Raw genomic sequence first — 12,953 nt, 5'->3', positions numbered from 1 at the left:
ATTTCGTGAATATTCCTTCCTTTTTTTGTCTTTATTTGTGCTTATTTTGTCTGTGTTTCCGTCAGGACTCAGGAAGGAAACATTCTCCATGTTTGGGTCAGCGAATTTTTTCCTAACACCGAACCGAGTTGGTGTGATAGACCGGTACGCCCTTATCCTCTCTCTCTCTCACTCTCTTTATAAACTCTGGCTGTGACTTAATTATCCTGCGACATAATTAACATAATTGAGTGATGCTACTTGTCACAACATATTTTTGTCATAAATTTGTGATGGAAATTTGGACCGTTCAATCACAATCACCCATTCAATTACAATCATCCATTCAATCTACGACGCGGGCCACTTGGGATTTAATCTTAATTTTAAAATCCAACGGTGCAGATTCTCACAATCCGGTCGATCACAATATTTGTGACGGAAATTTTATTGTGACAAGTAACTTTTTTCGACATAATTAAGTTGAACAGATGGCTGCTAATACGATACACAAAATGTGATTTATTAATTTTAAAAAAAATTAAAGTGTATAATTTAATTTTTTCTCTCTCTTAATTGTTTATTTTTTATATTTTCTCGACATTTTTATTCATTTTCCTTTTTTTAATCATGATTTCCGCGCACATTTAATCCTATATTATTTGGGAGATGATGAGAGAAAGAAATATTTTATTTGAGATAGGGTGAGTTAAAAAGAGAACGGTAAATTTTACTTTTATATATTTATGAATCATTATAATTTTTTACGATCTAATTTGAAATGTAAAAAAAATAAAGAAAAATTTAAAAATATTTTATTTTTATTTTAAAATATTAATTTTTAAATTAATTCATCTATTTAGTTATCTTATTTTTTCATCATCGCTCTTCATACAACGTGTGCAGTCATCGTCTAATGTTCAACCACATTTCACGACGTCGGCATCGACTTTCATCACAAATATCTTTAAGGATAAGACTCAAGAGGACAGAAATATATAATTCTAATTTTTTTTTTCTTCTCTAAAAAGAGAAACTCATTTAGGCTACGTTTGGAAACGGAGACAGGACAGAAATACAGAGACAATTTTGATTTTTTTGTCTCTGTCCCCGTTTGAAAATGAGAGACAGATACAAAAAATCAAATTGTGTCTCTGTCTCTGTCGCCAACTCTGGCTTTTTTTTGTCCATTCGAAAATCGGAGACAGGCGACTTACGCGAAGACAGAAGAAGAAAAATTCCATTTTACCCCCAAAACTGACTCGTCACCTTCGCAGGTCCCTAGCTCTCTGCGGAAGCTTTGGCCGCGTCCTCCTCCACGGTCATCTCGCTCCAGGGTCCCGGTGCAGCAGAAAGCTTCGGCTGCAGCAAGGAGAGGCCGTCGGCTCGAGAGAGGAAGAAGAACAGTGGCCGGCGAGATCGCGCGCAGGCATGGGTAGCGGTCGGTGAGATCCCGGTTGAACAGGGGAGCTCAGTGCCGCGCCGCGCAGAGAGCCCTGGTTTCGCTCTGTTCTGTCACGCCGGCGCGTGCTCGGGAGGGAGAAGCACCGGCGTCAAGGTTTGGAGGCGGAGGTTGGAGAAGATGAACAGGAGACCTTAGGGAAAAATCGTGATCAACCTTATATGAGAACAGATGACTCGATCTTTGCTCCGTTTCCGGATAAGATCCTTGGAATCCTATCCGATTGGAGAAGATGAACAGGAGACCTCAGCGTCGGCGCCTGCCTGCGGGAGAGAGGCATCCCAGCGTGGTCCTCGAGCGCTCCGGGAGGACGAATAGACGAAGGAGAGAAGGGTAACTTAGTCTTTTAAGTTAGATATTCTGTTTTTGTATTTTGTGTAACCAAACACGAGACAGATACAATTTATATTCTGTCACTGTCTCTACTGTCTTTTGTATTTTTGTATTTTTGTCACCGTCTCTCGTGTCCCTCGTTTCCAAACGCAGCCTTAAAGAGTATGTTACATTATTTATTTTTAGGATATTTTATATCTCAATTTCTACGTGCAATACTAACAGAATTTTATAATATTTCATTCATCCTTTATATATATTTTTTTAAAAAATGAAAATATTTTTTATAATTTTATATTTTTAATTTTAATTTTTTATATTTTCTCTCAAATAAATTAATACATGTTATATTCCATCCCTTTTAAATAAGAAAAAAAATATAAATACTTTATTCCTCTGACTTCAGAAATCAAGCCGCCTTTACTTGAACGTGGCCGGTTTCCTTCTCTGGTTTGCTCCGGAATCAACGGTGTCTATCAATTTCTCACTCGGATTATGTTTCCAGATCTACGGTCACAATCACTTCTCTCTTCGCACCCGATATTTTATAAGCGACTAAAACGCATCGACTAGCCTCTCCCAGTCGTCAGAAACCCTAATTCTTGGTCTTCCTTGAAGCGCGGCCTTGTGTGGATATCTCGCTCGTAGCGCGTCCTTCGCCATGGGCTCGAGAATGCAGGAGCATGATGGCGCGAGCCCTGCGTGAGTATCCTCTGTGATCTCCCCTGGCTTTAGTCTTCCATTTGATGTCTTTTCGTTCGCTTCCTGCTCGCGTTCCATCACTTTCTTGATGTTTTTAATGCTTTTTTTTTTGTTGCTGCAGAAAGATCTTCGTTGGAGGGTTGCCGAAAGATACGTCGCTAGGTTAGTTGCTTTTTTGTTGTTCTGATTAGTATAAAACCTAATTAACCATTTTTCATCAAAGAGATCTGATTCTTTCTATGTAGATCTTGAATATATCGCTCTCGATCAGTCGCGCACACATTTATATTGTTAATATACTTGTTTAGGTTTCCTTTACATTTCGAGTTGGATTTTTTGTGATACATATCGCAAAAATGAAAAAAAAAACAACAACAGAGCTTTCGTGCAAGGATAAGAATAAATAGCGACATTTAATGATGTTTCCTAATTCTGTATCTTCACATAGCGTATGAAGGTCGTCCTAAATTTTAAAGCATTGTTGCAACTTGGTCGTTGACAGAACAACTAATTGCTTCTCTCATTATTCTCACTCTCTGAGAAGCAAATAACTAATTTGTAAAGTAGATTCTCTGCCTGTTTATGTTGCAGTGCCTTTAGTAATTCAGGTTTAGTGCTGGAATTGCACTTTTCTGTAATTTTAAGGTTTGACGCATGCCTCTTGTCATTTGAATACAAAAATCAGCTGCTAGCTAAAGAAGCAAGAGCAGGTTTGAATAGTGGCAAATTGCCCCATGTTCTGGATACTAACAATACAATCATTTGAGAAATTTTCTAGCTTGGCAGATAGGCTGATAAAAGCAGCACTAGTCATTCCATTTTAGATGTGAATATATCCTGGCCTGATAGAGCAAACCAATGAAAATCAGAAAGGGGCTTAAGTGCAAAATGCTAAATAGTTGGAGTGTAAACTATTTGATTGTTGGAAACCTATTGGTGGTGCAACTCATCATGACATTTGCTCATCAACCTTCTTCTCGCATGACCTTTGTGTAATGCCTTTTTTTTTTTTTGCTTACTGTAACACTATTAGTGTAAGTTGTTTTTGCTCAAATGTTACCCTTTTGATCTATATGAACATTGTTCATTCATGTCTGATAATCTGATCTACATTGTGACTGCTCAAATTTCTATATTATACGTTTTAAAATTTTTCAATGACTACTTTGTGTGTCTATATTCTTGTGGTTTGCTAATCAATTAATCTGTTGCTGGAAGAAAATTTCATCCATTCTGATCGTCATGGGTATACCATCTGTGTATCTTTTTTTCCTGGTAACTTCGTTAATTTGAACTCTGTTTTTTGTCCTTTTCTTCCCATGGATACCTCTTCATGAAAGCTGACTGCCTAAACTCTTCTTGGACTTTGATTGCATTAGCTTGTTTCTTCTTGCAGATATTTATGACTCAGAATTTCTCTCTCTCTCTCTCTCTCTCTCTCTGCATGTTTTATTATGCAATTTGTTAAACATGGTTACCCTGGGGATAACATGAATATTAATATGGCTTTTGTAAACCAATTAATGTTTTGTTTCATTTTATTGCAGAAGCCTTTGTAAAACACTTTGAGCAGTATGGAGAGATAGTAGATTCAGTGATAATGAAAGATCGCCATACAAACAAGCCAAGGGGTTTTGGGTTTATTACTTACAAAGATGCTTCTATAGTTGACAAAGTCATTGAGGACTCACATGTGTTTAACGGCAAAATGGTAGGTACTATTTTGGTGATCGTGACTCATTATTATTTCTTTCTAACTGTACCATGACTGAATTTTGTTAACAGTAAACTTGCAGCAGTTGTAACATGTCTTGCTTTTTCTCTTTATAACAATATGTATCTGCTGTGTTTATGGTTTTGTTATTTCGTCTGATCTTTTATTTTATGTGGCATTCCTGCTGAGTTTCCTTTGTTTGGATGAGACAAAAATGTCTTTGATACATTGTTACAAGATCCTTGAAATCTTAAGAGGCATCATCTAAAATATCTTCTGATGTTAGCATCCATGCAAAAACTATCATAAGTATTTGACACCCCCCTTCTTGTCCTTAATGTGTCACTTCTAACCTTTCATTACATGGATTCTGAAGGTGGAAATAAAAAGAACTATTCCAAAAGGTGCTGCTCCTTTGAAAGATTTCAAGACAAGGAAGATATTTGTTGGTGGAATACCGACTACACTTTCTGAAGGTAATTTATCTTTTATCTTTATATAATTTGTAGCCACTTTTTTAGATGCTGATGACACTAGGGTCCGATGTTTACTTCAAACTGAACAGATCAGTTCAAGAACTACTTTTCTGAGTTTGGGAGGGTGGAGGAACATGAAATCATAAGGGACCATACAACCAACAGATCTCGTGGATTTGGTTTTATAGTATTTGAGAAAGAAAAAGATGTAGATGATCTCTTAGCGAAAAAAGGAAATATGATTGATCTAGCTGGCACTAAGGTGAGTTGGTGCAATATTTGGTAGACTGTTTAGCATTAGTATGGGGATAGTTTGCCTTTTAGAATTTTGTTACAATTTTGCTTAGTATCTCAGACCGATTGAACTAGCCCGGTAATTAGTTTTCTTTTGTTGAGCCAAGTTTCCTTCAACTCTGTATGTCCTATGTATGATTGTTGATGACATTGTTTCATTTTCAGGTTGAAATCAAGAAGGCTGAACCGAAGAAGCCTGGCAATGCCCCACCTTCCTTTGGTGGTGAATCTAGGACTCGTCACTTTGGCGACAATGCCGGCAGCTTTGGTGGCTCATATGGTGGTGGTGCTGGTAGCTTTGGTGGTTCATATGGTGGTGGCTCTGGTGGCAGCTTTGGTAGCTCGTATGGTGGCAGTGGCAGTGGCAACTTTGGTGGTGCTGGTAGCTATGGACCGTCATCCTATAGGACACCAGCTGGTTTTGGGCCTAGACCCGGTGGTTATGGTGGTTATGGAGGTGCTGCTGGTGAATACGGTGGTAGTTATGGCGGATATGGAGGTAGCTTAGGAGACTACCGTGGAGCATCCTCTGCGGGATATTCTAGTCGTTTTGGTTCATACGGTGGAGGATATGGCAGCGGGTATGGTGGTAGTTTAGGTGGTGGATATGGGCGTGAAGCTGGGAGTTATGGTGGTTCTGGCTATGGTGGCGGTGGTGGTGCTGGTTATGGTTCGCCAGGGAGCAGTTATGGCTCAGGACACTATGGCGGCAGGACCAGCTCGGGTCCTGGCGTCGGCGGTCCTGGCAGATATCACCCCTATGGAAGATAGGAAGGGCCGATGCCATGCAGCTCAGGAAGAGCAAGCGTTCTGGGGAAATATTGATGGTGTTAGTCTTGTAGGCAGTGGACAATGTAGCACAGCTGAGAATTAGCCAGGGTTGATATTCATATCGACGACTCGTGTAATTTCTATTCAGTACTTGTAACATCGAAGTGCTTTGAGCTTGGAGTATCCGACTCTGTAACTTAAATTTCATCAATCATTTCTTGATTATTATTATTTCCCTACCATTTTACAAACATAGTCTAAGTTAATTTGTTTGTTTGAATCAGTTGCACCTCGTGGACGTCAACATGTGGTTCATAGCTGGTTGCTCACCGCCCGTGGCAGGCTGCGGCATGAGCCACGTACGCGTGTGGCGCGGCCCCATTTTCGTGCTACATGAAAAAATAACTGACTTCGCTGCTTGCCCACCGCCTTGTGTTAACTACGGCGAGAGGTGGAGACGACAGCGCCAGCGCGCCAGGCGGCTGGGGCTACGAAGAGCTTGAACTCGGAGGACGCAGCGTTGTGTCCGACGGAGCATGAATCCTTTTTATTTTTGAAATGATATTGATGTGATATTATAAGGGTTAAAAAAAAACTTCCAACAATTCGTATCATTGAAGATGCTCTAATGGAGGAGGAAAGGTAGTAGAGGAAGAAGTTGTAGTTGAGGGCGTGGACGACGGTTCGGAGGACGTCGGAAAGCCATGCACTGGCGTGAAGCAGCAAGCTGGGCCGCTTCCGCTGGGCCTGCAAGCTTACTGGTAGTATTGCCTATATATATACACATGGTGGCAGTATACTGTAAATACGGGAAAATGGGCTGGTTTGCGACTTCAAAGCACACTGTACACAGTGAGATTCGAAGAAGACTATGGTTAATTTTGTTGCTCGGGTAATAATTTCATATTTAATTAAATTATTTATGTATTATTATATAGCTAATTTGGCACCATAACTTTGATAATTTTCGTGTTCCAATCTTTTTTCTGGACGTTTTGAGTTTGGTGGAAATAGAATTAGGAATCTACAATCCCCTCAAAAAAAAAAAATTTCCAATTGGGATTGATTGGTTTTGTGTTTGACAATTCTCAACAGTTAATGAGGTTGAATAAACCTTCAACAGTACGATAGAAAATATATGTATTCTGAAATTTTAAATATAAAAATCGAATTCTGATGTTGTGTTTATTTTCTCATGTCAATTTAAATATGAAATCATTAGTTTGTAATAGTTATCCTTAATACAATTTTAGTTTTTCTTTTCTTTATTCGCACTTTTTTTTTTGTAACACATTCTAAAAGAGTCTGTCTGTCGAATTGAATGAGTTTGAACACTCTTTGGGCTGAGCGGTCTAAATGAATTGGTCTGTGGTCGAACCGGCGATTAGTGTGGACTATCGTGATGTGCTGAGATGGGCCGAGCGATATCGGCCCATTTGCTACTCCCTTTAGCGATGGGATTTCCGATGGTCGCTATTTAAGTGCATTCCATATTCACCACTAGGCCGCCTCGAGCGTGCCCGACGCTGTCCTCGTCGGCGACGGCGAGCCCCCTCCTGCGGCCACTGCTGCGCCTCCACCTCCTCTAACACTGTCCGATACGAATGCCGAAAGGTAGTTCGCCCTGACCTCGGTTTCCTTTTAGCGGTGATGACTAATCTCTCCGCCATGATTGAGGTCGAGTTCGAGTTCGAAAAGGTATCTTTGATTTCATTCCACGATTTCGCGTGACCTCGAAGGGTTTTGCATTTCCAGATAAATTTACTGTCCACTTTTGTATTGTTTTCATCAATACTGTTCCTCCTGGCTTTCCTACACTGTCAATTTAGCCATTTTAATAGTAAAAGAATCGACTTGACTACTTGTCGATCTGAAACTAGTCACTCTTCTGGAGGGAATGTAAGTGGATATGCATGTTTATTGATGGGGGTTAAAGTTGGTAAGATCAACTAGAAGAAAGATGTGAGCTCCACGTGCTCGATAGAATGCCGCATTGAACGTAAAATACGATTCCATACAGTCTTCACGAAATGTGGATTGCAGCAAGGAGGCGAGTTCTCCTGAGCTCATCCTCTTTGATCCTGAGGGTTGATGCTTGTCTCGATTCAGCTTTCATGCTTAAAGGTATCTCACAGCAGCCTTTTCTTTTTTGACACTTGCGTTGTGCCTTTCTCTCGAGTTTGTGCTAATGGAGCTCTCTACCTGTGCAACAGGCAAGTTGGACGGAAGTAAGAGATATTCCGCAGCAAATTTCATGCTTGAAGAGTTTGAAAATGCTAATGATAGGACTAGGCAGGGGTTGTCGTTGGCAAAGAGCTTAGCATGCCTGCCTGATGAATCTTTAGCTTTGCATAAAAAGAAACCTCTGAGCAGGATGGAGCACAAGCGTCTAATTGAACTTCGAATCAAGAAGAGGGTGAAAGCACACTACTTTAATGGGAAGTATTATGATCTAATGAACAATGTCATTGCTAATGTTGATACCCTCTCTGACTCCTACGATATAATTAGACTTAACTCTAATATCGACATGACATCAAAGAAGGATGATGTTTGTTTTGACTCCTTAGCAGAGCATCTAGCAACTGGTGATTTTGATGTGGAATTACACACCACATCAATTATATCAAAGAGCAAGAAGAAAGAGTGTTTGACACTTCCTAAATTGAAGCTCAAAATTGTGCAAGAAGCTATTAGATTAGTTCTGGAAGTTGTCTACAGACAACATTTCTCTAAAATATCTCATGGTTGCCGCAGTGGAAGAGGGCAAAGATCAGCCTTAAACTATGTTGGGAAAGAGATTAGTAACCACAATTGGTGGTTTACATTATTCATCAACAAAGAAGCTGACCAGCTAATTCTCTCTAAGATTCTATCTGAAATGAATGAGAAGATTGAAGATTCCATGCTGTTCAATTTAATACAGAATATGTTTGATGCCAAAGTACTTAATTTGGTGTTTGGTAGCTTCCCAAAGGGCCATGGCCTTCCTCAGGAGGGAGTCCTCTCGCCCATTCTGATGAATATATATCTGGACAACTTAGATCATGTGATTTTTGAGATGTGCATGAGATATGAGTGCCTTGGTCTTGAAGATAGTGTCAACAAAGATGTCCAAATTTCAAAGCTTCGCAATTGGATGCGTAAACAAATAAAAGATAATGATGAGAAGAGTGTTAACCAATTGGGTGATTGTGTACAAACGAGAATTTGTGCTTGTAGATACATGGATGAGATATTTATTGCTGTTTCAGGCTCTAAAGAAACAGCCATGAAAATAAAGGCTGAAGTAATAAGTTATTTGAAGAACACACTTCATTTAGATGTAGAAGATAAGATGAATCTCTCATCAACCAGAAAGAATTCACTTGGTGTACAATTTATTGGTACAGTGATCAGGTTGGCTGCTCCAGAAAGTGCTGAATTGAGAGCAGTTCACAAATTGAAGGACAAGGTCAAGCTATTTGCTTCCCAGAAGAAAGAGATCTGGGATGCGATGACACTTAGAATTGGCAAGAAGTGGCTGGCCCATGGTTTGAGAAGAATCAAAGAATCAGAAATCAAGCAGCTTGGACTTAGCACTCCATTGCTAGATTATATTTCGCAGTTTCGCAAGGGTGGCATGGAAACAGATCATTGGTTCAAATCCTTACTCAAAATTTGGATGCAAGATGTGATTGCCAAATTGGAAGATAATGAGGAGGTGCTCCTCTCTAAGTACATTGCAGAGCCAGCAGTGCCACAAGATCTTCGAGAAGCATTCTACAATTTCCAGAAGCAGGCCAAGGAGTATATTTCATCTGAGACAGCTGCCACTGTTGAACTATTGCGTGATCCTTGCATAGAACCAAGACTTTCTACAAAATCCACAACAGTTCTCAGATTGGAAGTGCCCTTGAATGCTATAAAGAAATGTCTGCATCGTTATGGTTTGATCAATATGGAAGGCTTCCCAATGCATGTGTCCAAACTTGTGTTACAAGATGATGACCTGATTATAAGCTGGTTCTCTGGATTGATTAAGCGGTGGCTGAGATGGTATGAGAAATTTGATAACTTTGGGGATATTAAGCTCTTGATGGTGCATTGCATTAGGAAGTCTTGTATTCGAACTATTGCAGCAAAGTATAGGATGTATGAAGGGTTAATCGAGAAGAAGTTTGAGTTGGAGCAGGATGGCATCCCTTCGACATTAGAAGATATGGACTTCGATTCTAATGCTACTGCTAAATTAGATGATGATGAATACTATATGTATGGGATTTTGGGTAGTGGATTATGTCTCCTGTCTTTGTCAAGAGTGAAAGTGGCAGCTCGAGTGTTTGATTGTTTTGTAATGGGATGCACTATTCCATCTCCGAGTCTCTACACACTTCATGTGAAGGAGAGGCAAAGGTTTCCTGGATGGAGGACTGGATTCTCTTCATCGATCCATCCCAGTTTGCATGGAAGGCGCATTGGCTTGTGTAGTCAACATGTTAAAGATTTATATCTGGGTCATATATCACTGCAAAATGTTGAGTTTGGTGCTCTGAGCTGAGGTGTGTTTAGAGCCTCTTGTACTCAGGTATTTTGCAACATCTTATGTAACCTATTTTCTTGTTTTTTCCCTTGAAATATTAAGCTCTTTTCTTAATAACTTTAATTTTTGAGTTTATGACCATAAAGTATGTTTCTGGTTGCTAAATTATGTGTACATCTGAAACACATCCAAAATTTTACTAGGAAGCAATATGCAAGTATTAGCAACTCGTTCAAACTTGACTTGATCTTGTCAATCAATATAACTCCAATGGTAGGCTGTAGCTGCTCAATTTTTTCCTTTTTTTTCAAAGTATTGATTAATTGGCGACATGATCCACCTTAAGGATTTGCAGTATAAACTTTGATACACGATATACCTTGAGGATTTGTAGTGTTTCTTATTTGACCAAAGTTACATTGAGCTGAGCCATTATGAATCACTGAAGTAGTTAATAAACCAAAATATACATGGTTTCCCATGTCAAAACTTTTTGTTAAATTAACTCATTGAGCTTCGTTACATTCTAATTGTGCACTGGCGGATGGCGACGCGGCCGGAGATCATAGTCCCTGTTCAGCATTTTGAAAATTTGATCAGAAGCCTCTAAAAATTTTAGCTTTTCAATGTTGTCTCGTGTGTCGTTAGATGAGTCCTTAATTGCTTTGGCTTTGCCTTGTATCTCACTTGCTTTATTTCCTTCACTTCTCAAGTAGGGTTTGGTAGTGCTGGTACTAGATTCCTGTGAAAAGAAGACAAACATACTATAATTGCTTCATTTACACGAACACACTAAGAGTAGCACATCGGAAACAAAATCACCTAAAATGAATGCAAGATATATAATGTCTAATAAAAGTGATTTGGGTTTTAACATGATTTGATCAATCAACTGAGTCTAGGACTGGCCATGGCTTAAAGAAAAATATAAGTAAATGCCAGTAAGAGGAATTGAAAACATGAACACATCTCAAACATATAATGGTCCTTGTTATGATGTTATCTAATCAATAGTAAGAATTCTATCATAACTACATAATGATGCTTAGGTGCATTATGAATATATTAGTTTTGTTTGAGTGAATTAGTTTACTGATAAATTGAAGCTGCTAATATATTCCTCTATTTTCAGCTAATATTTTCTATATTTTTTCTTGGATAAGCTATTGTTAAGAAATTACAGCATGAACATTTACCTCTGTGTTTGATGACTGAAGTAACTCGGTTAAAGTGTTCTTAGCATCCCCTGCATAGAGAAGAGCAAACATGGATTCAAGTTGAACAAAGCTGAAATAATTCTTTCAGAACCCCAAAACTACACTAGAGACACAATCTAATGTTTAGATCAAAACCACTTAAAACAGAACTTAATTTAGACAACAGATATACATCATACAGAACTGTTACTCTCTACTATCTATCACTTTGACTGGTAAATAGACAAAAAAAGTTAGACCTCAAGACATATGTAAATGGCTTAACAACCCTGCCTTTCGGCTTTAGTTGTTCTTTGGAGGGTGGTTTTTTGGCGCGTGATAATCTGCGCTGAAAGGTATAAGCCCAGCAAAGTGGAGTCTAGAAGAAGGGTGAATTCTACTGCTCAACTCACACCCTACGCTCGGTTCCTTCTCTTCTCCACGCCCACATTTTCTCTCAGAGCTGGGATTTGCACCTGTTCTCTGCTTCATGCTGCTTTTTTCGCCTTCCTCTGATTCTTCAATCACCATTCTCCTCTCTCTGTACCATTGCTTGGCCCGAGCTAGTCCCTGCCATTGAGTCTGTAAGTCGGAAACTCCAACAAGATGGAAGAGTGCTTGTCAAACTATACCTCATTTCTCTTAAGAATCACAATGTTGTTCTTGTTCAAATCTGAAACAAAGGAGTTGCAATTAGTAACCATAGAGAGTACTTAAACAAAGAGAGATAGTTAATCTACATACCTCTCTTAGCAAGGATAAGGAAGTCCTCCATAGAAATCAAAGAGACAAGCATAACAACTACAGTTATTGCAGACCTCAAACACCCCATGACTCTGTCCTGAGCAGAATGTCTGTCATGCAGCAAAAGGGAAGAAGGGGATGAAAACAATTCAAAGATCCCAAGCTCTATAAGCTAGCATCGCAGCTCATAGGTCAAAGGCAAGATTCCAACAATCTTATTTTTAAATAATTCTCTTAACTTGTTCTCATTAGCTTTGCTTGCAGGGGTGTACTTGGAAGGAAGGACCTAAAGCCCTTTTCTGCGATTAAAGAAAGACACGTAAAAAGGAGCACAGTGGAAGAAATGCATATTCGTTGTTCAAGAGCAGTTTGCATGCCGCCATGCATGCGACGATGTTGCTGGTCAAAACTCAGATGCAAGGTTTTTGTCAACCCAAGGAAGCTGGTGTACTAATTTAAGTGTAGATGGGGCTCTGTTTCCAAAGGGAGCACAAGTTTCGCACCATGGTCCAGGGCTTTGCTTGTGCCTCACTCTTTTTGGGTGGCGATCTCCATGAGCTGTGTCTGTGTGATTGCGAGAGGTTCGATGCAGAAATGGCAAGCTATGACTTGGTTTTTGTGAGCTTTGTTAGGTTAGTGGGGACTGGAAGAGCAGTTAAGAGTTTAGTTTTAATAGTAAGTTTGAAAGGGAGGAAGAAACACAATATCAGCACACTTCCACACAAGAATCTTTTTGGTTGTAGTTTATTGTTTTTTTTTT

General features: G+C 39.3%; 2 protein-coding genes and 1 pseudogene across 3 annotated transcripts; 2 read left to right on the top strand and 1 right to left on the bottom strand.

Moving 5' to 3' along the window:
- The first annotated feature begins 2,367 nt into the window (after window positions 1-2,367).
- Window positions 2,368-6,277, top strand: LOC141826884 (heterogeneous nuclear ribonucleoprotein 1-like). Of its 2 annotated transcripts, XR_012601656.1 has the most exons (7): window positions 2,368-2,476; window positions 2,598-2,638; window positions 4,024-4,187; window positions 4,567-4,666; window positions 4,756-4,928; window positions 5,126-5,923; window positions 6,016-6,277. XR_012601656.1 is itself a non-coding variant. In XM_074714204.1 (6 exons), exons 1-6 carry the CDS (start codon window positions 2,436-2,438, stop codon window positions 5,729-5,731), a joined length of 1,125 nt encoding a protein of 374 aa, XP_074570305.1. In that variant the 5' UTR covers window positions 2,368-2,435; the 3' UTR covers window positions 5,732-5,982. The 2 variants fall into 2 exon arrangements, 1 of the variants encoding a protein (XP_074570305.1); XM_074714204.1 differs by lacking the exon at window positions 6,016-6,277 and having other exon boundaries at window positions 5,126-5,982.
- A 1,082-nt stretch (window positions 6,278-7,359) lies between these two features.
- On the top strand, window positions 7,360-12,392 carry LOC141828019 (nuclear intron maturase 4, mitochondrial). The gene is made up of 3 exons (XM_074715367.1): window positions 7,360-7,855; window positions 7,945-10,298; window positions 12,315-12,392. The coding sequence occupies exons 1-2, from the start codon at window positions 7,762-7,764 to the stop codon at window positions 10,269-10,271; spliced, it is 2,421 nt and encodes an 806-aa protein (XP_074571468.1). The 5' UTR covers window positions 7,360-7,761; the 3' UTR covers window positions 10,272-10,298; window positions 12,315-12,392.
- LOC141828021 (uncharacterized) lies at window positions 10,780-12,372 on the bottom strand (annotated as a pseudogene).
- Window positions 12,393-12,953: the final 561 nt, after the last annotated feature.

The sequence above is a fragment of the Curcuma longa genome, chromosome 4 (genome assembly GCF_044706935.1).
Source record: "Curcuma longa cultivar G26 ecotype Majalengka, Jawa Barat chromosome 4, ITB_CL_G26_1.1, whole genome shotgun sequence".
Lineage (NCBI taxonomy): Eukaryota > Viridiplantae > Streptophyta > Magnoliopsida > Zingiberales > Zingiberaceae > Curcuma > Curcuma longa.
Note: the sequence above shows the minus strand (reverse complement) of the source record. Positions and strands in the feature narration are given on the sequence as shown.

Excerpts from the sequence above, each read along its gene's own strand:
- LOC141826884 (XM_074714204.1), top strand. The coding sequence starts at position 2,436 with ATGGGCTCGAGAATGCAGGAGCATGATGGCGCGAGCCCTGC. Across the intron at positions 4,667-4,755 it reads ACCGACTACACTTTCTGAAG|ATCAGTTCAAGAACTACTTT; the intron begins GTAATTTATCTT and ends CAAACTGAACAG. Across the intron at positions 4,929-5,125 it reads TTGATCTAGCTGGCACTAAG|GTTGAAATCAAGAAGGCTGA; the intron begins GTGAGTTGGTGC and ends TTTCATTTTCAG.
- LOC141828019 (XM_074715367.1), top strand. The coding sequence starts at position 7,762 with ATGTGGATTGCAGCAAGGAGGCGAGTTCTCCTGAGCTCATCCTCTTTG. Across the intron at positions 7,856-7,944 it reads TTCAGCTTTCATGCTTAAAG|GCAAGTTGGACGGAAGTAAG; the intron begins GTATCTCACAGC and ends CCTGTGCAACAG.